The 25,911-nt window shown below is 37.8% G+C and overlaps 1 protein-coding gene across 1 annotated transcript in view; it reads left to right on the top strand.

Annotated features, from left to right (window-relative positions):
- CACNA2D3 (calcium voltage-gated channel auxiliary subunit alpha2delta 3) overlaps positions 1-25,911 on the top strand; it is a 579,692-nt gene that overhangs the window by 544,732 nt on the left and 9,049 nt on the right. The window contains exons 32-35 of the mRNA XM_070933639.1: positions 2,426-2,501; positions 4,316-4,368; positions 6,293-6,348; positions 11,992-12,103. Of these exons, the coding sequence (XP_070789740.1) occupies positions 2,426-2,501; positions 4,316-4,368; positions 6,293-6,348; positions 11,992-12,103 (297 nt within the window). The remainder of the gene's footprint in view (positions 1-2,425; positions 2,502-4,315; positions 4,369-6,292; positions 6,349-11,991; positions 12,104-25,911) is intronic.

Raw genomic sequence — 25,911 nt, 5'->3', positions numbered from 1 at the left:
TGAACGTTTTTAGTATTCAACAGCTAATAGTGCCTGAGTCATCACATACATTTATCTGCAGTGCACCTCTTTTGATTGATATAACACCATCTTGCAGAGAAAATGTTAGTAAGGTGGAGAAACCCACCATCTATGTGAAGATGTTCACTCTTCAATCACCCTGGCAAAAAGATTTTTGAATAAGAAATAAAAAGGAAGCAACCTGTAGAGAAGCAGCATTTCTCCTTGCTAAATGCTTTGGGACCAAATTCATAAATTGCTAAAAGAAGTTTGTCAGCAGTTGGGTTTTCTTTAGGGATAAAGATATAAAGATTATATATATTATATAATCAGTAATCATATTGAGACTGAAACAGGCATTGCAACATTTTTTCCTCACACTGCAGCCATAACATCATTGTTGCACTGTTTGGGAGAAGCCTGACAGAAATTACAATGATTTCAAGGAGAGCTAGTTTGGTATAATGGTTAAGGCATCAGGTTAAAAACCAGAAGACTGTGAGTTCCAATTCCACCTTAGGCACAAGGTCAACTTGGTGGCCTTGAAGTAGTCATGTTCTCTCAGCCGTAGGAAAGAGGCAATGGCAAACCACTTCTGAAAAACCTTGTCAAAAAACTGACTTGTCCAGACAGTCTTTGAGAAACATATATGGTTTAACAGGGGGAAAAAGGGTTACAAGAGCCTTCGCCAGGACTGACTTTTTCCAAAGAATTTAGAATCGCAGCCTTCTAGGTTATGATATATTGATGGATCAAAAAAAATAAATAAATCCTATTTTCGTAATTATTCTTCAGTCCATAGTATTTTAGGATCTCATTACAATCCTCAGGATACCGGTAGAGTTCTTTGTTCTTTGAGATTACCCAGAGGTTTTTAGGCAATCAATATGACAAACCAATTCAAAGAAGAGAAAATTGTTTGAGATGATTTAGTGTCTTAACGTTTAGCAGCATAAAATTAAGAATAAACCACAGGCAAGATTGTTGCTGTTTTCATATTATGTATTTTCTGGTTAGCCATTCTTGCTTGCTTATTCATTCATTCATTCAATTTGTGTTACCACACATCTCAAATTCGTGACTCTGGGCAGTTCATGTAATTAAAACAAACACAAAGAACAATAAACAAAATGCAGATAACAGTAAAAACAAAAATAACCCAATTAAACCAAATTGAAACCACTATCCCCATTAAAACCCCATAAAAATCAAATGGGCTACACTCTACAATAATGCAAAACATATGAAATGTGCTTTCTGATTCAGTTTTAATCTGGAATCAGCTATCAGAGAGCATCAAAGAGAGCAGTGTTTCACAAGCACAGCTACATGACTCTGGGGAAACGGGGAAGAAAAGAGGGAGAAAGAATAAGTCTTCGCCATTCCATTCTTTCTTTCCCATTCTTTCTTCAAACTATCTGAGAATAGATTAAAATCATCATACCACAGTGGAAGAGGACTTGTCAAAATTGGGGAAGGTCTATCCTAAGTAATCTAAGCCAAGTAATCTATCCGCACACACAGGTATCCAGGTAGCAGACAAAATCATGACCCCCAATCTGTGGAAAAAAATGTCCTCCTCCACAGAACTGGTCCCTGGCACCCAAAAGGTTGGGGGCTGCTGAGTAACCTTTTCACCAGCCTCCTCTGTTTTTGGACATCAAATAGGCCTTTGGTTCTGGAAATACCTTAATAAATAAATATATAGTTGACAGCAAGCAACTTGCTAAATATAATCATTCAATTCACTGAAAAAAACCACTGTCTTTCATACTTACAAAGAGTATCCTGGATATCCATGGATCTAAACATACATAACCTAAGCTGTTTTTTTTTTTTTTCATATTTGCAATCAAGAGTTGGGTTTTATAATCATTTTTTAAAATTCACATTTAAATTAGATTATTTTCTTTTACTATCCTGTATTTTATTTGTTTCTTCCCTTTTACATAAACATATAGAGAGACTCTGCATGTGGATGTGTGACAGACTATTTTGAGGTATCAGATAGTACAAAATATTTTTTTTTAATCCCAGAAAAAAATCAAATAACACCATTAGACATTCTAATGTTCTTTAAATTATTTATAAGCACAATTTAGTACTTTGGTACTTCAGTGTTACTATTTTTAGAATTGCTAAAGGAGCAGAAACCAATACTTTAATTTTTAAATGCATATTTCTATTTTGTGAATCAGTTTATTAGTCACATGTTTCTGACAGTTTTATTCAATCCTTAGACTTACACATTTTTCTTTACATTTTATTTTTTAAATTTGAGTATGTATTAATTCTATAATCTAAACACTTCCTTTAAAAATGCTATTGCTATTTTTGCCTTGTGAGTAAGTCTTGTTGCATTTCACATTATTTTTCGGTTTATTTTTTTCCTTCTAGTCAAGCAGTTTTCTATTCTTCTCTATAGAATTACACTGTATGACTATCAAGCCATGTGTAGAACAACCAAAGAGAGTAGCGATAGTGCCCACACCTTATTGGATGTAAGTATTCTTCTACCGCTTATTATTACATTGTCATTTATTTCTAATCCTATATATCCTTATCAAAGTATCAATAATCTTTATTCCTAGTGTGTTTATGGTGTGTTTTTGGTGTCAACAAAACGTTATGGTAATTTTTTGAACTATTAGCTCACATGAATGTTGAAGACTTTTCAACATGTTTGTCCCAGTGGTGGGTTGCCCCCGGTTCGGACCGGTTCGCAAGAACCGGTAGTAAAATTGGCGGGAGGCCCTGTCCACTGCCCTGGATGTCATTGGCGATCTGTGCATGCGCTTGCTTTGCGTGCGTGATCCCACTGCAAACCGGTAGTAAATGTAAGTAGAACCCACCCCTGGTTTGTCCCTAATGTATACTTGCCTCCTGGATTTGTAAATTGCCTGTAAATACATAATTTTGTATAAGCACGGTAAGCATTTCATATATTGTATGAATACATTTCCTACCTTTGATCACAATGCGATGTATTTTGGAATACATGCATAAAATTGTACCATAATCATCATTTTTTTTTTAATTTGATTTATATGCCGCCCTTCTCCAGAGACTCAGAGCGGTTTACAATGTGCTCAGCAATAGCATTCATCCTTTTGTTTATTTATACAAAGTCAGTTTTGTATTTAGCTGAAAAATCAGGAATTTTAAAGACAATATTATATTTGTTTCTGGACAACTTATAAAACATGAATATTTTCTTATAAGAGTAAATCATCAGTATAATCATTGTTGGATCAAAATTAGAATTTTTTTTTAAAAAAACCAAAAAGTGTTATAAAGTAGGAACAATTATTACTAATTCATTTGATTTATATCCTACTTCTCCTTTAGGATCTCAAGAAGGCATATATACCACTATTGTCTTTATTTCCTCACAAAAGTGTTATGTTGGGCTGAGAGTTAGGTTGTGCTGACAAATAATGACAAGAGCTTTCATGATCTTGAACCAGTGTCTCCCCAGTTGTAATCCACATATCACACTATTGATCTATAGGTTTTACGTTTATGAATTAAATAAAGTAGTGTCCTAACTCTAACTTTCAAGCATTCTAATCAGGAGTTTGTGATAAGAAACATGATTGATATAAAATGAAAAATCACTACCATGAATAGTAAATTCATCGAGGGAGGGAAGGGAAGGGAAGGGAAGGGAAGGGAAGGGAAGGGAAGGGAAGGGAAGGGAAGGGAAGGGAAGGGAGGGAGGGAGGGAGGGAGGGAGGAAGTTTGTATTTATGTAATTTTAGCCCCATGTCATTCTTGCAATCTCCTGAGAAACATTTAATTGGGTACTGTTAGATATACTGTTAGTGCAATTCAGCAAATTTGTTCAAGCATTCACTAAATGCTTCTTAAATTTTCTAGTAGTGAACAGGTGAATTTACAATATGAGTTATATCTCATATAAAACAATATGGTTAATAACTCTCTCATCTATAGAAGTTTTTGAAACTTTCTAACTATTTGTGAGGTGATATCATGTCTGTCCTCATTTATTGTTATTTTGAGCATTATGATTTTGGGATGATACTAGAAGATACTGTAAATGAATGGTGGGGAAATAGTTATAGAATAAATTAGTCTGGGAAGTAATAGAAGTGATAACAATTCAAGCAACATGTTATTATTTTTCCAATAATTATAACATACATAAACATCACAATAATAACTGTGCTAAAATCATAGTATTTTATTCATTTGTAGAAATGTTAATGTATTTAAAACATGATATACATCTGTCACTTAATATATAAATATTATACATTCTGACTTTTTGATTAAGTAATTCGTTTGTCTTCAGCCTTACAAAGCTTTCTTTGCTGCAGTCAAATGGATTGTGACTGAACTTGTCTTGTAAGTAAAACTTGTTCTGATTTGAAGATCATACTTTTCCATCTTTCATTCTTCTTGTTGTACCAGTTGAGTAATTTATGTACACTTTCAAATCCTTAGTGTATACTTTTAGCAGTTTAAAAAGTACTTAAAGCCTTATGGATTTCACAGTAATCATTTCCAAAATATAAACTAATAATGCAATTCAATGCATGCCTACTCAAAAGTAGAATCCTATTATTTTCAGTGGAGCTAACTCCTGGGTAATTCAAATATAGGATTGCAGCCTAAATTTATTACTGTGGTTGCACTTAGATGTAATATAAATATTTGGCTGATTCCAGTTCTGCTTGGGTGGGCTACTAATGTGTGTATTTTCTCAGAGGATCTTCTGTTGTTCTCTAATTTCTTAAGTGATTGCAGCCCTATGATTGGCATATTTGAAGTTCATGCAAGATCTAGTGGTGTTTTCCCCATGATATAGAGCTCCTGTCAATTCATAACAGTTTTAAAGTAAAAATGGATTATACACTTGAGTGGTAATTACTTTTGAATAACTGGACCGCACCAGTAAAGGACAAAGGAGCTTTAACACTTTCGTTAAGATCTGTTTGGTGGAGAGTAGGATGGTGGGAGACATCGAACAATCTGTAATTGGCCAGGCTTATTATTTTACAGATATTCAGGACGTAGATTTAAATGAGATTTCTCATAGTGGGTAGAAGCAAGGGTGAAATGCTCCCGGTTCAGACCGGATCGCCCGATCCAATAGCGATGGCGGCGGGTGGTTCGGAGAACCGATAGCAAAAATCCCTGCACCCCCTCAGCTGCCCAGCTGAGCCGCGCGATCATCAGAGGATGTTTTTTTTTACTTTTAAAAACATTTTTTCTACAACCTCTTCGGCTGAAAAAATGCTTTTAAAAGTGTTAAAAAAAAAGCCTCTGATGATCGCGAGGCTCAGCTGGGATCATCAGAGACTTTTCAAATCATTTTTTTCTGCAACCCCTTCGGCCAAAAAGGTTGTAGGAAAAAAAATGCCTATAAAAGCCTCTGGCGATCCCAGCTGACTTGCCTGATCGTCAGAGGCTTCTAAAAGCATTTTTTTCTGCAACCTCTTAAGGTTGTAGAAAAAATGCTTTTAAAAGTTTTTTTTTAAAAAAGTTGGCCACACCCACCCAGTCACATTACACCCCCCCCCCAAGCCACGCCAACAGAACCGGTAGTAACAAATTTTAGATTTCACCCCTGGGTGGAAGGGAATGTGTGCGTATGATTTATTGCAAACTAAATCTGCAAAATTCAAAATAAAATTGAACCTTGATGATGACTGTAGAAAACAATATGGGTATTACAGGGTAAAGTTCAGAAAAATTATCGATTATTGATTGATTGTTTATGAAAACTGTTTTTCCTTTCAGTCTGAACATTTAAAAGCTACTGCCATTGACTTTAGCCTTCACATAAGCATGACTTGAAGCTGACAAATTTTCATAGGGAAGATGTATTTTTGTATCAGAAGGTTTTATCATTTCTGATAAAATCAGAAATAATATTTTACTGTTTATGAGCCTTTTGTGGGAATTTGAGATTTTGAGTATCCAAGATTGAATGTATGCATCACGGGTAAATTTTAATCCCACAATCAAAGTGTTCTCTTTACTGGAAAAATAGCTACTGCAGCTTGTCATACACTAGAAAGTGCAATAAGGCATTTTTAAAATAAAATTCTTGGCTACAGGACAGTCCAGCAGCGATACCAATTTCAACAGAATTTGAAATTGTAAAATGAATTCAGCTGGGAGAAAATGTACAACTATAGGAGACTATATCTTATCATAAACTTAGCTGGATATCTGTTTTTGAACAGGCTGGAAAAAATTTTTACTGACAGTTAATGGTATGAACATGCCAGATGTAATCAAATGATATATTTTTGTGGCTTAGGTTTCTGGTGGAATTTAACCTATGCAATTGGTGGCATTCAGATCTTATAGCAAAGGGTAAGAATAATTTATATTAACAGATATATATTAACACCTGTGTTATTTGCTTTTATAAGAAGTTAAAGCTTCCACAAAGCTTGATGTACGACAAGAACCTCCAGTTTTCCTAAGGGTATGCACAGAACAGAAAATTTTATTTAACAATAGTTTTTGGACTTAGAGGGCTTTTCTAACACTATCTTAGTGATATGATCATTACTGCATTGTGTTTATTTTTTTTCCAAACACTGGGATTGCAGTAAACCAATTAAAGTTTCTTAGAGATGACATTGCTGGAAAAGCATGGGAGAGACAGTCACTACAGTAGTCTTGCAAGAATCAGTTCCAGTGCAAAAGTCTGTATTGCCCCCCAGAGTTTTGCAGCTCCTGTATAAATCCTATGTACCCAATAAATACATAATCTGGGCAGAAGTTGTGAAAGAGGAAAAAATGAATACCTACTCCCTACTGGTGGGCTTGTCCAATACAAGAAGCAAATTAAATACATCCATTGGGTTTTGTGGTTTAGGTTTCTGGTGGAATTTAATGTATGCAATTGGTGACATTCATAAGTATATGGCTAATATGGCTTTTGGATAGAGCAATTTTTGTACTGTACTGAAAAAGAAATAATCTTGGTGGCTTGTCAAACAGCTACTCCAAAGCAACGCAAGGCACACTCAGTGGTGTTATTCAGCCGGTTCTATCTGGTTTGAGCAAACCAGTAGCGGCGACTGTGGGAGGCTCCGCCCACCTAGCGGACGTCATCACATCCCGTTTTTGATGCTCTGCACATGTGCAGACGGTCCTGCGCATGTGCAGAGGTGGCACATGTGAGCAAAGCTAACTGGCACGCATGCACACTCCCATTTGCGAACCCGTAGCGAAGGTAAGTGAATACTACCCACGGGCACACTGTATCATCCGGCTCACTCCCCAGAGCCACTTGGTTGAGAGAGAAAGTTATAGGAATTAAATAAATATTTTTAAAAAAAATTCTATGTAACCACTGTAATATTTTTGCATGATTTACCAGTCTTAAGGAAGAAGGAAAGGAAGCATTCCTCAGGCCCAGCTGAAATTTTGCTTCCCTAGTGCCTAGATTTAAATCATTTGCAGTATAAACATATATGGGGAGCCAATTTGGTGTAATGATTAAGGCACCAGACTAAAAACTGGGAAACTATGAGTTCTAGTTCCATGCTAGGTACAATGCCAGCTGGGTAACCTTGGGCCAGTGTCAGTCAATCTCTCTCTCTCTCCCTCCCTTCCCCCCTCTCTCTCCCTCCCTCCCTCCCTCCAGAAGCAGGCAATGGCCAACCTCTGCCAAGAAAATAGCATCTTTATTTGACTATTGCAAATTATAGGGGCGGGGTGGTGGTGGCAGTGGATGTTAGAGAAAGTCTGAGTCCTAAGGAGGTCACTGTCCCTCAAATAGGCAGGTGTGAGTCTCTTCTATTGAAGTGGGACCCTGGAGTTCAGTATGTTGGTCACATACCTATCTCCCAGCTATGTTGCCACAGCCCTGCCCGCACTGCTCGATGTCTTGACTGAAGTGGCACTCGAACTCCCCAACCTTTTGGTTGTGGGAGATTTTAATCTGCCTTCGATCGGCGAGTCATCTGAGACAGTCCGGGAGTTCATGGCCTCCATTGCAGCCATGGACCTGACTCAGGTTATTCAGGGCCCAACTCATAGGGGAGGACACACACTCGACCTGGTTTTTCTCTCTGGGCAGTGGATAAATGGTCATGGTAAGGGGGAACTTTCCATCACTCCCCTGTCATGGACTGACCATTCCCTCCTTAGACTGGACTTTCAATCTGCCAACCCTTGCTGCTGGGAGACGGGACCCATAAAATGGTTCCACCCCAGGCGCCTGATGGACCCAGAAAGGTTCTTGAAGGAGCTTGGGACATTCCCCACCTCTCAATCCTGCGATTCAGCCGAGGCTCTAGTGGCATCCTGGGAACGGGTGGCTACCGACGCCTTGGACAGAATTGCACCTTTGCGGCTTCTAACCTGACACAGATCCCGGATCGCTCCCTGGTTTTCCATGGAGCTCCGGGAAATGAAATGTCAGAAAAGACCCCTAGAGGAGAGTTGGAGGTCCTCCCGATCTGAATCTGACCAAACACAGTTAAGAACCCATATTAGGTCTTATCTAGTGATGATGGAAGCGACGAAACGAGATTACTTCGCCGCCCTCATTGCATCTGCAGAAAACCATCCAGCAGCCCTGTTTCGTGTGACCCGCTCCATCCTCAATCAGGGAGCGAGGGAAGACCCTTTACAGGGCAGAGCTGATGATTTTGTACAGTTTCTGCATGATAAAATCGCTCAGATCAGATCGGATTGGACTCTGACTGGGCAGAATCTAATCGGGAGACTAGGGTGGGTCTTGAGAATAATATCTGGATTGAATTTGACCCTGTTTCTGTCAAGGAACTAGACAGGATTATGGGCAAATTTAGTTCCTCCACTTGCTTATTGGACCCTGTCCCTCCTGGTTGGTTTCGGCTGCCAGGGAGGTGACTAGAGACTGGACCCAGGCAATTGTCAACACTTTGTTGAGAGAGGGGAACTTCCCTGCCTCTCTTAAGGAGGCGGTGGTTCGACCTCTCCTCAAGAAGCCTTCCCTGGATCCAGACTCACTTAATAACTATCGTCCCATCTCCAACCTTCGCTTCATCGCGAAGGTTGTTAAGACTGTAGTGGCACAACAGCTCCCACAATTCCTGGAGGAAACAGAATACCTTGACCCATACCAATCGGGCTTCCGACACGGACACAGCACGGAAACTGCATTGGTCGCTCTGGTGAATGATCTCTGGCGGGCTCGGGATGGTGGTTGTTCCTCCATCCTGGTCCTACTTGACCTCTCAGAGGCTTCTGATACCATCGACCATGGTATCCTACTGCAGCGACTTGTGGGGTTGGGAGTGGGAGGCACTGTCTTACAGTGGTTCTCCTCCTACCTCTCGGGTTGCTTTCAGTTTGTATGGGCAGGAGGGCAGAGATTCACCCCGAGGCCCCTAAATTGTGGGGTGCCTCAGGGGTCAGTTCTCTCCCCCCTACTCTTTAATATCTATATGAAGCCACTGGGTGAGATCATTCGTGGCTTTGGGGTGAGATATCATCAATATGCTGATGATACCCAATTATACATCTCCACCCCAGACCACCCAGAGATGCCCTTTCCGTGATGTCCTGTTGCCTGGAGGCGGTAAGGGCCTGGATGGGCAGAAACAGACTCAAACTCAATCCCTCCAAGACTGAGTGGCTGTGGATGCCGGCATCTCGGGTTTCAGAGGCCCCATCACTTTTGATGGATGGGGAAAAACTTGCCCCCGTTGATAGGACTCACAACTTGGGTGTCCTCCTGGATGCTCGGCTGACCCTAGAAGACCATCTAATGGCCGTGACCAGGGGGCCTTTGCACAGGTTCGCCTGGTGCGCCAGTTGCGCCCTTTCCTGTACCGAGATTATTATTATTATTATTATTATTATTATTATTATTATTATTATTATTATTATTATTATTATTTTATTTCTATACCGCCCTTCTCCCGAAGGACTCAGGGCAGTGTACAGCCTATTTAAAAACACAAGACAAAACAATGATTAAAAATTTAAAATGATTAAATAGATTTGGCTCAATTTAAAACCCCAGAAATTTAAAATACCCCAATTTAAAATTATTATGTTGATAGCCCTGTGCGAAGATGACCTTTGCACAGTCACTCATGCCCTGGTTACTTCCCGCTTACTTACTTCCCGATTACTGCAATTCCCTCTACATGGGCCTGCCCCTGAGATGCACCTGGAGACTCCAGCTGATCCAGAATGCAGCCGCACGGGTTGTTACGGGAGCCCCTCGTTACTCCCATATAACACCCCTCCTGTGTGAGCTGCACTGGTTACCAGTGGTTCTCCGGGTCCGCTTCAAGGTGCTGGTTCTCACCTATAAGGCCATACATGACTTAGGTCCAGGATATTTGCAGGACCTTCTCCTGCCTGCCTCTCACAATCCTGTTCGCTCACATAGGGCCGCTCTCCTCAGGGTTCTGACGGCAAGCCAATGTCGTCTAGCGGTGCCCAGGGGTAGGGCATTCTCTGTGGGTGCTCCCACCCTCTGGAATGAGTTACCTACCAAGCTTCGGACGGCTCCTGATCGCCGCTCCTTCCGTTGGGACCTGAAGAATTGGCTGTTCAAGCAAATAGGCTGACTCTGATTCCGGTTTTATTATTTATTATTAATTAGTTATTTGGTTTAAAATGGGATTTTATTGTACATGTTTCTTAACTTGTGTTCGCCGCCCTGAGTCCTTCAAGAGAAGGGCGGCAAATAAATACATGTAAGTAATAAATAAATAATAAATAAATAAATAAATAAATAAATAAATAAATAAATAAATAAATCATACTCTCTCACACTGTCCAATAAAATGGTTTCTTATCCACAACTCTTTATTTTGGAAGAATTAGGAATAAATATGTGTTGCGGCTATATAATTAACTTGCATCCTTCTTTCCTTAAGGACACAGGTTTTCCATTATCTCAGTAGATAATGATATTGCCCTTTAGAATTTACTTTACACTGGAAACTGAGCATATAATTATACACGTCACCTGCTCCCTTTCGTTAATTACTAGGAGCCTGCAAAGTACCCCCTCATCTTGATCACAAAAAAGGCATCATTTTAATGCAGTTGATGTTTATAGTCGATTGCATGAGCTGGCAGTCATAGGAGAGACGATTACCAGCACAGATCCAAAAAACTAGACAGCAAGATGTTTTATCCCATCCTAATGAGATTTATGAAATCAGCAGCTAATACACCTTGCATCTTTCCTTTTCCTTTTTCTTTTTTGGCTGGGTTGGAGGAGGATGGTGGTTCCTGACTATCTTGCAAAACAGAAAGAAAATATTCACAATTATTTGCATCCTATTTTTACTTTGAAAAATTCAGTAAAGAATATAAGGCATCTGTTAACCCTGCTGATCATAGGAATCCCAAATGTTAAGTTCAATAATTCTATGGCATCAGGTACCCCTTATCACTATACAAATAGACACAATTTGCGGGCATGGATGTATGTTGGTTTTAAAGAAAACCTAAAATAAAACTTGAGGATGTGGGATTTTCTTTTAATTTTTCACCTTGACTTCAACTGAAAGAAATTTGGACTGGATCCAAACTTAAGTCATATTTAATATAGACCCACTGCAGTTAGTGAATGTTAAGCTGGTTGGCACCAACCTGTACCATTGATTTTCATGTGTCTCCTCTGACAGAATTGTCATAATTGGTCATCAATATTTTAAATAATAGCTAACTAGGTAAGGAATGTGGAGCAGATGGAATGTACATTTGTATGCAGTTACCATTGAATCAGTATCCCATGTCTTTCTTATGGCCAAACTATTGTTAGAGTAAAGACATGTATTATAAGAATATACTTTAGTACATTGTGTCGTCTTATAAATGTCTTCTTTAATTATAAAATAAATCTTATGCATTACCAGCATAAATCACAGGGTGGCAGGAGCACTGTAATCATTTCACAAGGTCCAACATATTGATACAGCATCTCACACCGAAGAACTGTAAATGAAGTCATTATCAAAACCCTTCAGTCTCTCTTATTTTCTTTAGCTCAGCGATTGAAGCAAACCCTAGAGCCTTGTGACACTGAATATCCAGCTTTTGTTTCTGAACGCACAATCAAGGAGACCACAGGAAATATTTATTGCGACAACTGCTTCAAGTAAGTACTTAATTCTTTTTCCATGGAGTTGGTTGAAAAATTCCGAACTTCATGCTCCTCTCATGGAAAACTGGCTTACTCTAATCCCATCAGAATGGATAATATTTAGACTGTGATACTCATAAATTTAATAAGTAAATCAGGTAAAGCCGTGTGACCTTAGTACTTCATAGGAGCCCTTCTTGGGATTCTGTCTGCTGCAGTTCCATAATCCCAAGAGTAAACAATGGCAAGACATACAAACTGAGTCACTGTTTTATCTGTTACATTAGCTGATCTTTTATTCAAACTATACAACCACAAATTTAGACCCAAGGGAAAACACAGTCCAAGTCAAGGGGGAAGGTATATGAGGCCTGGTTGATTATACTATGTAGGAGGCATATCATCCAAATTTTATGCATTCCTATTTCCTGATACAGTAGAATTATAATACCTGTGGTCAAGGAAATGTCATTTTGAGGCACTAAAACTGGTTCCAAAATTAGCAACATGTTACTAATTTATGTTGGAATGACCTGGAAACTTGGCTCACCCTTTGTTCCAGGTTTGTAACCCAGCATAGACACATGTGTCATGATTAGAAAAAGGAACTGAAATGCAGAATTGTTGGTATGTCACATTAGAAGTCAAAGCAACAGATGTTCAACACCATAATAAGTGGGAAAGTTTTTGTACAGAAAGTTCTTTTGCACAGTTTCCTCTCAAAACTGAGAATATTGATACAACAAGAGACAGATATTCACAAATCTATGCACAGAACTACATGGAGCTTAGGAAAAGAAAAACACTAGCTATTTATTTCCTTTCTGGTTCTGAAGAGAAGAAAGGAATATTTTAGATATGGACACAGTGAAAACCGAGCCAGGAGGCAGGTTTAAGCTAGACTTAACTGGTTGCTAATTCTCTGCATTTAGGTATTAGCCAAAAAGACCAAGGGAATGATCTCTCTCTGTAAACTCTAAACTCTCAACACTATGAACATAACCATGTTTATAGTATCTTGATACTTAAATAGACTGCAATTCAATCTCAAAGGCATTTTAAATGAGGTAGGAAGAGACTGGTCACCTGAACACCCTGTAGTAACTCCTCCTAGTTTACTCAGAAGCAGATGACATTTATTAGCTAGTTCCTCCAGCAGTCAATTTTCCAGTCCCTTGGTAGATAAATTAGCTGCTGATGTAGTTACCAGATGTAGATACTTCTATCAGATTTTTGTTCTTCTGTGTTTCAGAGCTGCACAGTGAATACATGAATCTTTGTGAAACACTTAGAGAATTTCCTCACTAGATGATGTTTTATATATCCTAGTATCTTCTTTATTATTGGTTTCTGTCTTCCCCAGAAGACAGAAACCTGCTTGAAAATAAGAATAGGGTAATTTGACTGGCCATCTCCTCAAATAAATAAATAAATAAATAAATAAATAAATAAATAAATAAATAAATAAATAAATAAAGTTGGTGAAAATTTGAAATAGCAATAATCAACCCACAGATTTTTATACTGTAGGATCTAGTACAAATTTTTTTAATTTACAAAGTTAAGAACAGGGAAAACATTTCAAATGTGATATCCACATCATTTAATGCTTTGTGTATGATTATATAAAAAGGAATTATAATTCAACATGGCCAGCTTTTTCTTATGTGAAATAAAAATATACCATTGATATTTTCAATAGTATTTTCAGGTCAGGGAGTATACTTGGATTGAATCAGTAGGAAAAATGACTTTACTTAAAATTATGCCGTTTAAGAATAATAAATTGTGATAAATTTTCTCAGAAAATCATTTCATATTCCGTGGTAGAAATAAATCTTCTATGCTAATAATATGTTGATCTCAAGGCACCCATGATTTTTTTCACAGCAAGAAGTAGTAAACCAAAGAAATGAGTGCTAAAGACTCATGGGAACATTCTTCATGGTATAATTTATACAATTACTGTCATTTGCAATCAGCAAATGGTGACATAGGGCAGATGCTCAATGTTCTGCTTCTGACATCACAGTGTTTTTGCATAGCTTTGCTGGTTTTTTGTGGAATGGGAAGTTACTTCCATTGAAAGAGAGAGAGAGAGAGAAAGAAGGAAGGAAGGAGAGAGAGAGAGAGAGAGAGAGAGAGAGAAAGAAGAAAGAAAGAAAGAAAGAAAGAAAGAAAGAAAGAAAGAAAGAAAGAAAGAAAGAAAGAAAGAAAGAAGGAAAGAGCTCAAAGCACTGTACCCAACAGTTAGGCTTCTCTGTAAACATAAAATGTGGGAAATAGTGTTGATGGAGGAGTTTATTCATAAAAGAGATTCCATAAATGGATCCTGAGGAGATACAGTTACTGTTTGAGACTATACCACATCAGAGAGAATATGTTTAAATTGGCTCTGTGATTCAGATGTCACTTTTTTCTAAGTGTGTCTCACGCCATGTTTTAATAATATAATCTGAAAGCCTTTGCAGATTTCTTTCTGCCTGTTCCAGCCTGAAAACTAACTTAAATCTACATGTGGTAGATAAAGGAGGGGTGTGCAATAGCAAGCCCCTACCCAATTTCCTGTAGGGACCTATTGCCCTATTAAATCTATGTAACTGTGGTGTTCCCTTTTTGCCATGATCTTGAACTTGAATCACTGCAAGTCACTGCACGCAGAGCTGCCCTCGAAAGTGATGCAAAAAGCTGAAGCTGGCAGAAATGTCATGCTTACCAGGAAAAAGCAAGCTACCATTTTGGGAATAGCTATATTGGCTCCTGGAAAGCTTATGTCTCCAGCTGGGAGTGCTAGTTATAAAGCTTTTTAAAATTTACATTTTTATTACTTTCTAACTCTCTGCTACAGATAGATTTACCTATCTAATATTGTCAGCTCTACGATGTAGATCAGGTCAGGAAACTGACTCCACAAGAAGGTTAGACATATACTTTTGTGAGATAGTCTGTAGTAGCAGAATTTCACAAGTTTTCTTCAGCAGTTAAAGACACTAAGCTTGTTAGCTGCAAAGCTAACAAGCAAAGCTAACAAGCCCAGGTTTGAGAGCCAAGAGCTGCACAATAGGGTGAGCTCCTGTTCCTGCCTCAGCTCCTGCCCACCTAGCAGTTTGGAAGTATGCAAATGCAAGTAGATAAATAGGTACCACATTGGTGGGAAGGTAACAGTGTTCCAATGTGCCTTTGGTGTTTAGCCATGCTGGTCACATGATCACGGAAAATATCTTCAGGGGACTCTGGATCCCTTGGCCAAAAAAAAAAAAAAAAAAGACCTTAGAGTCGGACAAAACATGGAAAACTTTACCTTTACTCTTTACTTTTTTTTATCCATTCAGTCGGGGAGGAACCAGCCTCAATCTCTTCCTAGCATATGTCCTTTTCCAGGGTTTAAGGAATACTTCTGCCCTTCATGAACCCATCTCCATCCCTCTCTACAAATGTGTCCTGACTGGGACAGCATTCAATGAGTTTCCAACTTTGAAATGAGAAATAGATGAGGGTCCAAAAGCAGGTCCTCTTGGGCACATAGCCTTAGATATGGAATAAGCTTCCCACCCCAGTGGTCAGTTTGGTCCCTTCCTAGTTGCCATCCCAACACAGTATTCAGGCAGTGTTCTATCAAAGAGGCTTCAATGAAGGGGGAGTTGCTAGGTGATTGGAACCAGCTGCAAGCAGAACCTGGTTGTCCAGGGGTGAGATGATATTTAAGTTAGTCAACTGTTTTCATTTGTGTTTTATTTTGTTGATTGTAAGCCACCTTAAAATCTATAGGAACTAGATAAGTCAGAGGTTTATCCAAACATCCAAACTGTAAATAAGTCCTTTGAGGAGGCATTGAAATTAATTTACATAGAAGCCATTGTTAACCTTCTACAAGTTCTCTTGCCATGTTTACATTATATGAATATTACTATTTTCTGTTCTTGGCTACAAACATATGTCAAAAAGCCATTTGTACAAGATATAAAATGACCTCATCTCAATAAGCATGATGAGTTGTAAGATTCTTCAGTGTGGAAGTAGACAACACACAATCAAATCCTGGAAATAATTAATCCATTTTTGAATGTGTAACACATGCGAGTTGGTTTCTTTCTTCTCTTTCTCTTGACAAAAATGCATTATTTGTACTTCATGAATTGCAGTGTTTACATTATTTTCCAAAATATAGGGGCCTTGGAGAATGTAGGAGCCTAAAAGAAAATAAGAATTATGTAGGAATGCCGTTTTGGTTATGATTTGGCAGGCATAATCAATAATTTTTGACATCCTATATCCCACTGATTATGAAATTAATCTTCTAGTTAAAAAGCAATTCAGAAGAAGTCAGGCTATATTTTTTGAACCTCTGTGCCTGTCAACAAGAATTAGAAAATTGGGTATTGCTACAGTGCTTTTCACATTTTCCAGGAAGTGATTATTGACTCATTCATTTCAATTTTTAAAGATAGAAGCGTCTACAATAAACTGAAGAAGATAATGATCCAAATCTTATTAATGAATTATGAAATTCTAAACAGATTTACTTAGCAGTAAATTCAAATGAGCTCCATGAAATGTATTGCTTGGTTACAGTTTCAAGATTGCAGCATCAGTCCACCTGAAACTCCCAATAAGTTTCTTTTCATTTTTATTCAGGTTCATTGGATTTAACTTTAGGTAAATAGCATTTTGCTGTTCAAAGAATTTCCAGTTCCTTTTGTAACCTAATTGATGAAGGTTTGTTTTGTTTTTTTATGTGCTTTTTTTTTAGAAGAAAAGAAAACATGCATATGCTGCTTCTTATCTAGCAGAACCTTGTAGTTTAAATAAATACATAACTGATTTAAAAATGGAGGAAGAAAAGAAAAGGAAGGGGCAATTTGGCAGTTTTCCTATCATGTTGAATATAGGTATAAAAAAGAAAACATCAAAGAAAAAAAAGGGAGTGAATATAACTACTTCAACTATGTGAGAGGTTAAAAGTTAATTGTGAAATATTTTATATATACAGTCCAGTGAGAATGGTTTGATTTACAAGCCTTTAAATCCCAGGGCCAAATTTTGCATTGCTTTAGCTCACTTTTCTGGAGGGAAATGTTTTTGGCTGTTGCCTTTAGAGATAAGATTTGTGAGGTTCCATCTCAGGCCTCTGATTATCTATGCTTTTTTATAAGCTCAGGGTCCTTCAAAGGATTTGTGTTTAATTATTTCAAAATAATTCAGCTTTAGCGTTATACAGTATTCCAGTATTCTGACAATATGCTTATATGGTGAAACTGTAAATGTAAAGGCAATACCTTCACAAAATTCACCTTATTTTAAACCATCGATCAGAGCAATTTAATTCTTTCAAAACATCAATATCTGTTTAAGCCTTACATGCAGTGATGGGTTGCTACCGGTTCTCCACAGTTCTTGCGAACCAGTAGTGGAAATTTTGAGTAGTTCGGAGAACCGGTAAATATCACCTCTGCCTGGCCCTGCCCCCAATCTATTCGCTGCCTCCCGAGTCCCAGCTGATCGGCTAGAAGGAAAAAATCAGGGCTCACTTGACAAAGAAGAGGAAAAAAACAAAACAAGACACCTTAGCTTTAAATTGAGAAGCCAAGAAGCCTCCCAACTGATCGGCTAGAACCAATCCGCTCCTTGTAAATCGCTCAGTAGTGGTAGATTGGCAACTGAGGCCAAGCTGCCTGAAAGCGGTTTCCGATGCTCTCGGGGGTGGCAGAGCGGCAAAAAACTGTTTAAACTCTTGCTACTGTGCTTCAAAGGGCCTCCCTACAGCTGATCAGCGGTAAAAGGCACTCCAGGGCACTCCAAAAACAAATGGGTAAACCGGTGCGCTCCAAAAACAAATACATAGACCGGAACACTCCAAAAACAAATGGGAAGACCGGTACGGCTCTGCAAGCAGTTAAAAGCCTGGTAGACCAGTACCTCTGCTAAATCCTAAAGAATTGCTTGTCACATGACCATCAAACCACACCCACAAAATAAGCCACGCCCACAGAACTGGTAGTAAAAAAATTTAGAACCCACCCCTGCCTATCTGGAATGGAATCAGGTCAGCCTGCAGGATAACCTCCCCCTAAGGGTACCTGCCCAGCCCACCAGAGCAGGTAGCAGGTACTGGCTCCAGATCCCTTTCCTTAAACATTGCAACTTTTCAGGTCTTTGGAAGTGTAACTTTTCCATTGCAGCTCCTGACCTATGGAGCACTATCCTCCTTCAGCTCCAACAAACCTCCCATCCTTTTAACCTTCCAGAGAGTATTTAAGACCTGGCTCCACTCCCAAGCATTGGGATAGGGTGAGGTCAGAGCAGAATGAGAATATTTTGGTCTGCATCAAGAAGTGTGGTTGTGGCACCAGATTTTTCTGTTCTTGGATGTATTCTTTCTTTTGCTTTTATTGTTGCATACATTGTTTCATTCGTGGGTTGTAAGCCACCCAGAGTTTGCTTTTAAGATGGGCAGCTATATAAATGTTTTTTTTAAAAAAATAAATTCAACATTTCCCTCACTAATCCTCCAACCCTTGGGCTAGCAGCTGCCACAATACTTACTCAATCTCCTACTCCCAAAGTAGGGCAAACCCAGAGCGCTAGCAGTCCAGCAGGCAGATCTCCAGAAAGTCAAATCTGATAGCCAGCCAGTGGATCATCTTCCAAAATAAACTGGGCAGACTCGAAGCACTGTCAAAATAGTACTAGAAAATATTCCTATAATTTCTATTTTCTTAGCGTCTACTTATAATCTCTAGTATTAAGTTTATAGTAACATGGCATCTTGGTGTCAACAAGATATTTTCTTTGTCATTCTTCATCTGAAATTCCCTCATGAGTTGTCAAACCTGTACAGATCTATCTGTATATACTTGGATTTTTCTTTGATCAGTTGAGTCTGGATGGTTTCTTAAAACCTAGGACTTAAATAAGCTTTGCAGTTCAAAGAAAACAGAAAAAAGTTCTTAAATGTATTTGTCCTTAACATACAAATAAGAATCTGAAATTTGATAGATTCTTTAAAGGAGCACTGTATGAAATTCAAGAAACATCCACTCTGATTTGCAGGAAGAGGAAGGGAAGGTTTTTTTTCCCCTTTACTAATCGTAACTGTTTCTATCCCATAATAATTGTTGTCAAAACCACGCCAATCCGCAAAGCGCTATCATATTCGCCCCTACAATTTGAACAAGATCATTTGTATTAACATTTGTCCAGCTCACCTATTGGAACCCAATGGGAATTTTTAAAAAAATGTAGAAACATTAATTTTTTATTATTATGCAAAGTATTTTGATATGCACTTAAACTTCACATCAATATAATGGACGGTTGTAGCTAATCAAGTCATATGCTGTCAGCTTTTGATTAAAATGGGTAATCTGGTAAGCAATCAATGTTGAAAGGAAAATTTGAAGGGATTTGAAGATATTCACAAGGACTTGACTGATTAGTGCAGCTGATTGATTTTTGACTAGTTGTTCCTGAGGGCTGTTGATACCCCATTGTTTGTAAATGAAGCATTACTTCCTGTCTAGCTAGTTGAGGCAGCTTCAGGGTCAAACATAAAGGAGCCACTTTTCAGAGAGTAAACTGGATGTTTGGTAAAGGAGGTCAGTGATGCTCCTCCTCTTAGGAGATGGAGAGAACTATTATAGTATTATGGCTGTAGATTGTGCAATGTTTGCTTTTAAAGACAGCAAGAACTACACCTGTTGCAAGTGCAGGTAGGTTATCCTTCTTGAAAAGAAAAAGAAATGGCTAGAAGTAAACCTATCTACATTCCAACTTATCAATGGAGATAAGAAATTCTTGGATTGAACATAGAACATAGTTCTTACAAGGAAACAACAATACCAAGACATCTTTCTGGATGAATAGATGAAGTGTCCCAAAAGTCAAAAGAGCTCTTTTCCTTTGAAGCCCCAAACAGATGCAGAAACGTATTGTACATAATGTTTTTTGACTCCTAAACAAAGAAAGGAAGATTGAGGAGAAGACTGTTTGGGTTTTGTGGAAAGAACAACTCCTAACTCTGCCCAGAAGAAAGGAAAGCCATATATTGATTGGTAGTGATTCCCTACTAAAACAGATTGATGCAGTCATCTTTTGAACTCACATTCAGAATACTATGAAAAGTCTTCCAACCACAAGGAAATAAATAACCTGGATGAGAGGTTAGAAAATATGAAGGTAAATTTTGTGAACATCACAAAGTTAAGGGATTATCAATTATAGAGATGCTATTGAGTACTGTACACTCAGATGTGAGCTGGATTCAAGTCCATCTGATTTGTGTCCACCATTCTAAACTTTTCCTTGCACCCCCCATCATCCCACAAATATAAAGTTTAGCCTTACAGACATCAGTCAGTGGACCCAGGAAATAGCTGGATATTAAACAGGAACCATAAAAAGTTATAAACTATTAATTTTAGCAGAGACTGGGTGTGTTGGTGGGCACATGCCCAAGGAAGTATTTGGCCCAGTAAAGAAGATACCTAAGTTGCTTCTTTATTTTTGGTGAGCTCCCTTCAAAATCAGGGATCTCTTGTGACCTATCTTGTCACAAGGAGCTTCCTGCTTAGTAAGTAAAAATAATTGCCAAATAATTTTGCAGAAATTTCCTTGTAATTTTATTTCCTGAGCTTTACTGGAATCAGATTAGAAAAATCTGTCTTTTTTTCCCCCCCCCAAGACTCACTTGGAAAAAATAGATAATTTCTGAACCAAGTACAAGGGAGCTCACCCATGACTAGTCCTGTTTCTCTTCCATCCAAAATCCATGACTAACTATATTCCTTCTTGAAAAATACTACTAAAATGGAATTGCTGGAAAGTCTAATGTTTTCATTTGTAATACACCACAGAAAGGGTTTAAGTTAAAGATTATAGTTTACATAGGGAGGGGATCATTTTTAAACACAAGGTGACTATTATTGTCATAATATTTTCAGCTAAGTTGTTAGAAATACATGGGAGGAATTATTTGGATTAAGAAAACCGATTAAAATTGGAGTACATTTCAGCCAAATTTAGGAAGTCAAATGTTATTGTAAATTGGCTCTTATTTGGGCAAGGATTTAAACCAGATAATAAATCTTTTCATCTATTAGCAGTGTTGAATTGATGAAATGCAAGAACACATAATTTTATAGCTTTTGCAATAATAATAGTGTTGCATGGCAAAGAGTGTGAGGTTTCAATAAGCACGTCACAGGCTTTCAACTATAAAACTACAAAATCTTAATTTTGGGGGGGAAAATCTAGCCTGGTTAATTTGGATTTGAAAACCTATTTGTTTCCACATTTACTAAAGTTCTATTTTTTAACATCTGTAATTATAGTTTTGTAAGAATTTTATGGAGAAATCCTAACAGTAGACAAAATAAAATTTGTGCTACTGTCAGTGCATGGGGAAGTCTTAGCTGCATGGAGAAGTCTTAGCTGTTTGGATTGATCTCTAGATCCATTTTTTTTCCCCAAGGAAATGATAGGATACTATATTTTCCCTGTGACCGACATCTAATTTGTTCCCAGTGAATGCAGTGGAAAGGATAAAAATAGCAAACTCTCATTGTATTGCATAGCAGTAGAGAACTAGAGTAATTTTGCCAGCAGACAATATTGACTTTGTGTTCTAAAATATTTTTTAATTAGACATTACTCTGAAATCCTATCTCAAATCTACCTTTTCTTTTGTAAAAGGCAATTTAGCCAGGATACATTGATAGAAAAGTATAGGAAAAAAAGCAGAAATTAATTTTGATCATGTATTATATAATTCTGCTGCTCTATGAATTGAGAAAAGATTCATATATTTTAAAACCAGTTATATAATTTACTAAAAGGAATCCCAAATATCACTATTATTCCCATAGAAACTCCACAATATTCTTTTCTGCATTGCCTCCCAGCAGTTTCATCTTTCATCAAATGTTTTATTACTTTTATTTTTAAATTTATTCACCCTCCTGAAGGCCCCTTGTTTAGCCAAGTTTACCTACTTCCAAAATACTTTAAAATGTCCATAAAAATTACTTTGCATTATCTTTGCTTTAACCATTCCTTATTTTCCTTAACTACATTGTTTGTAACTATATTTTTACGGTATACATAACATACAGTATCATTCTCTCATTCTCACTTTTTGCTCCAATCTTTTCCTTATATACATTTCTTTTTTATCCACAATCACAATCAAATATATAAAGAAGTGACTTAAAACTTGCATCACAAGTATAAACAAATTTAGTAACTCTTCACCCTCTCTAAAGTTATTCTTATCTATAAACAAATCAATTAAGCATCATCTTTTCAGTCCTGGTGTCATCAGAAAATTCATTAAAAAGATACTAGAAGTAATGACATATCTTATTTTAACTTTGATCAAACTAGCTTTCCATTCTTTCCTTTTACTTCTAACAGGATTTATATTTAATTCATTCAAATCTTGTCATAGGATTTGACTTCATTTCTCTTTTTTTCCTATTGCACAGAGTTCTTCAAGGCTTTATCAACCCTCTTTTTGTAAACCCAATAAGAAAAAAAAATCCAGGTCATTCTCTTGGTTTGTCATTTGTATTTTCATTTTAAATTTATATTCTCTAGGACTGTCAGTTATAAATCCATTTTCAATGCCAACTGTATCTTGTCATATTTTTTTTTTCTTTTACATCTGACATTTCTTTAAAAACAACTTTTGGACATAGTCCATCCATAGAGGCAGACCTCATTAATGACATTGTTAATATTATGGCTACTATTTTCTGATTTCATTCTTTGAAAGTCTCTTTCAATATTTTAATTGTTAGAACATTTACACTACATCTTGTAGACTTGTATATCTTTCTTCTACCTAAAATCTGTAGTCCTCTCTACTGTCCATTTTTGAAACCATGAAATTATTTGTGTAATTTTTTGTAAAAACCAAAACAGGATCTATTTCCCATTAGAAGCTGTTTTTAACTTTATAATTAATGTGAAAGTCTTATTTTAAAAGTTTAAATAATTCCAATTTTATCTGGATGCTTAGTCCATTTATAACTTTCTAGAATCAAAATCTTATGTTGTTTATTTCAGATTTCAATTATTTTAAGGCAGACTCACCTAGCATTTATAAAGTTATCGTTCCAAAGCACTCTGTTAACTTAAAAATGAGGATTTCCAAAAGTGCTTTGCTAGAAAGGTTTGCAAGCTTAGTACCCTTTAAAAGACTCTGCCATGATTGCAAGCAAGATGACTAACCTCATTGTCTCTCTGCATTTAAACACCATGGAAAGCTGCTGTCTGTTTGCAAAGAGCAGCTGTCTGGAGCGCAGGTAGATGATCTGCCCTCTCTTAATCCAGAGAGGTTCCAAGGAACCACTTTATTCACTAGTTCCTTGGTTTTTGCTGTGGTTGTCAACTCCACTTTGGTAGAGCCATCTTTGGTTCCGCTGAAGTCCATAACATCAGCCTCATTCAGACCTATTATCTTTCTTTAACCCTCACAGATACACAAGTATATCTTTTTTTAAAGATTTCTTCTCTCTCATTGCAAACTGCAGGACATGGAATAGCGAATTTAAATTACAGGAAGGCAGATTCCAATTAAACATTAGAAGGGGAAAAAAACCTGTCTGACTGTGGAACCAATTACCTAGAGAGGTAGGGGTTTCTTACTTCACGAGAGGGTGTTCAAATAAAGGCTAAAAAGCCATTTAAGGAAGATATTTTCACTTGGATTCCTGACCGAGGCCCCTTCCAATATATGACTGGGTAATTATTATCGATCTATTCAATTCCAGTTCCAGCCCCTGGTTGGCAGATAATGATCAGGCTAGAAATTGCTTCTTCTTTCCCAGTTAAAACAAGCAAATTCAGTGCTCAGCAAAGCTGGGCCAGCTGGCTAAAAATGTGCTTTCACTGCCTATTTCAAACACGAATTGTCCATAAGATATACCGTTTCCCCCAAAATAAGACATCCCCTGATAATCAGCCCAATCAGGCTTTTGAGTGCATGGCAATAAGACCAAACACTTATTTCAGGGTTCAAAAAAATATAAGACAGGGTCTTATTTTCAGGGAAACACGGTATCTATTCACTGAATTATGCTGAACTTCAGCTACTGTCTTAATAATTTCTTTTGTTTTTAATTGCTTAAAACTGATCCATTCCTTCTTTTATTTGTTTGTTTGTTTTAATAGCCTAGCAATGTAACGTTCAATCAGGGTTTTTTTTAAATGTGAATTAGAAATCTAGCCAGAAGTCTGGAAAATACATTAGGAGGATTGGAAACCAAAACAACAGATATCTGCATGTTGAACGGTTGAAGTTTGTTCCACTCCATTACGGTTTGGGTTTTGCAACTGATAATTATGTGAGTAACAGATATTTGAATAGAGACTGTACATCATTTTCCACATTATGAATTGTGAATATATGTGTGCACATTTTGTTTTGTGACTTAAACCAATAGAAGAAAATTCAGAATGAGACAGCTGTGAGATGAAATCCCAGCAAAACTAAACCACTAAAACTAACTAACCACTAAACCTGCCAGAGAAAATAGAATACTTGACGTTAGCTACCTATCTAGATTATACTAGGGAAAGATTATTTCAACAGGTGCGAAAGAAATCTAACTAAACAAAAGATATCTATGACCTCAGCAGTTGTTCAGACATTATAGCCATGATTCCAAAAAGTACTTTGAGTTATTTGATGGTTTAGGTCCGTGATGGCGAACCTATGGCACGTGTGCCACAGGTGGCACACGGAACCATATCTGTGGGCACATGAGCGTTGCCGTAGCTCAGCTCCAGCGCACATTCATATGCAGGCCAGCTGATTTTCGGGCCTTCCGGGCCCACTGGAAGTTGGGAAATGGGTTGTTTTCAGCCTCCAGAGGGCCTCTGGTGGGGTTGGGGAAGGCTGTTTTTGCCCTCCCCAGGCTCCTAGAAAGGCTCTGGAGTCTGGGGAGGGCGAAAAAACGGGCCTTCCGGTCCCACTGTGCCATCGCGTGCCAATAGCAGGGAGAGTGCGGGGGGTCGCACGCACATGCACGGTGGGGCAGGGTGCACTGAATTATGGGTGTGGGCACATGAATGCACGGCACCCCTGCGCTCCCCCCGCTTTTGGCACGCAATGGCAAAAAGGTTAGCCATCACTGGTTTAGGTTCATGTCTGGGAGTTGCTTTACAAACTTGTTTTGCAATAGCATACTTCTTCCTCCCTTACATCAATATCTAGTACCAAAACTCATGTTGTTATGACCTTTAACTCATTGAAATGGTGCATCATGGAGCAACAATTTTTGAACCAAGGTACCTCAGAATGGAGTAATTTATAGAATGTGTCTAAAATCTGGACGTAGCTCCTATTCCACCGCTTTTGGCCACTCATGGTCATTCTGTTTCTCTGTTTAGGTAAGGAAATATTTCTGAAATGATCCAAATAAGCATGGGTTGTCTAATGATGCAATGAACTGCTTTTGTAATACATATCCTTGAAGGTACTCATCATGCGTAAAAACCCAGAAGATTGAGGAAATGTACAGATTATCCGCCATACACTTCTTTATTATTGCTCAAAAGAGAATAGATCCATTTATATCATTTGTTGTCAAATATTATGGAAATCTCTGTCCTTTTCTTTTCCTGCTGATATCTTTCCTCTTATTTTGAATTCCTTGAACTAGTATTAGAATGACCTTGGTTAACCCACCTTTTACTTGGTACTATATTCAGACAGTGGTTTCCAGTGAAGATAATTATCAGTTTTTACGACTTCCAACGTGTTAATCTGAATCCTGAAGGATCTAAATCATTGCTATTTTCCAAGGACTATTTGTTCTTGT

Source organism: Pituophis catenifer, unplaced genomic scaffold (assembly GCF_029215685.1).
Source record: "Pituophis catenifer annectens isolate HBS135680 unplaced genomic scaffold, rPitCat1.0.hap2 SCAF_2, whole genome shotgun sequence".
Classification (NCBI taxonomy): Eukaryota; Metazoa; Chordata; class Lepidosauria; order Squamata; family Colubridae; genus Pituophis; species Pituophis catenifer.
The sequence above is the reverse complement of the archived record's forward strand: the minus strand, read 5'-3'. Positions and strand labels throughout refer to the sequence as shown.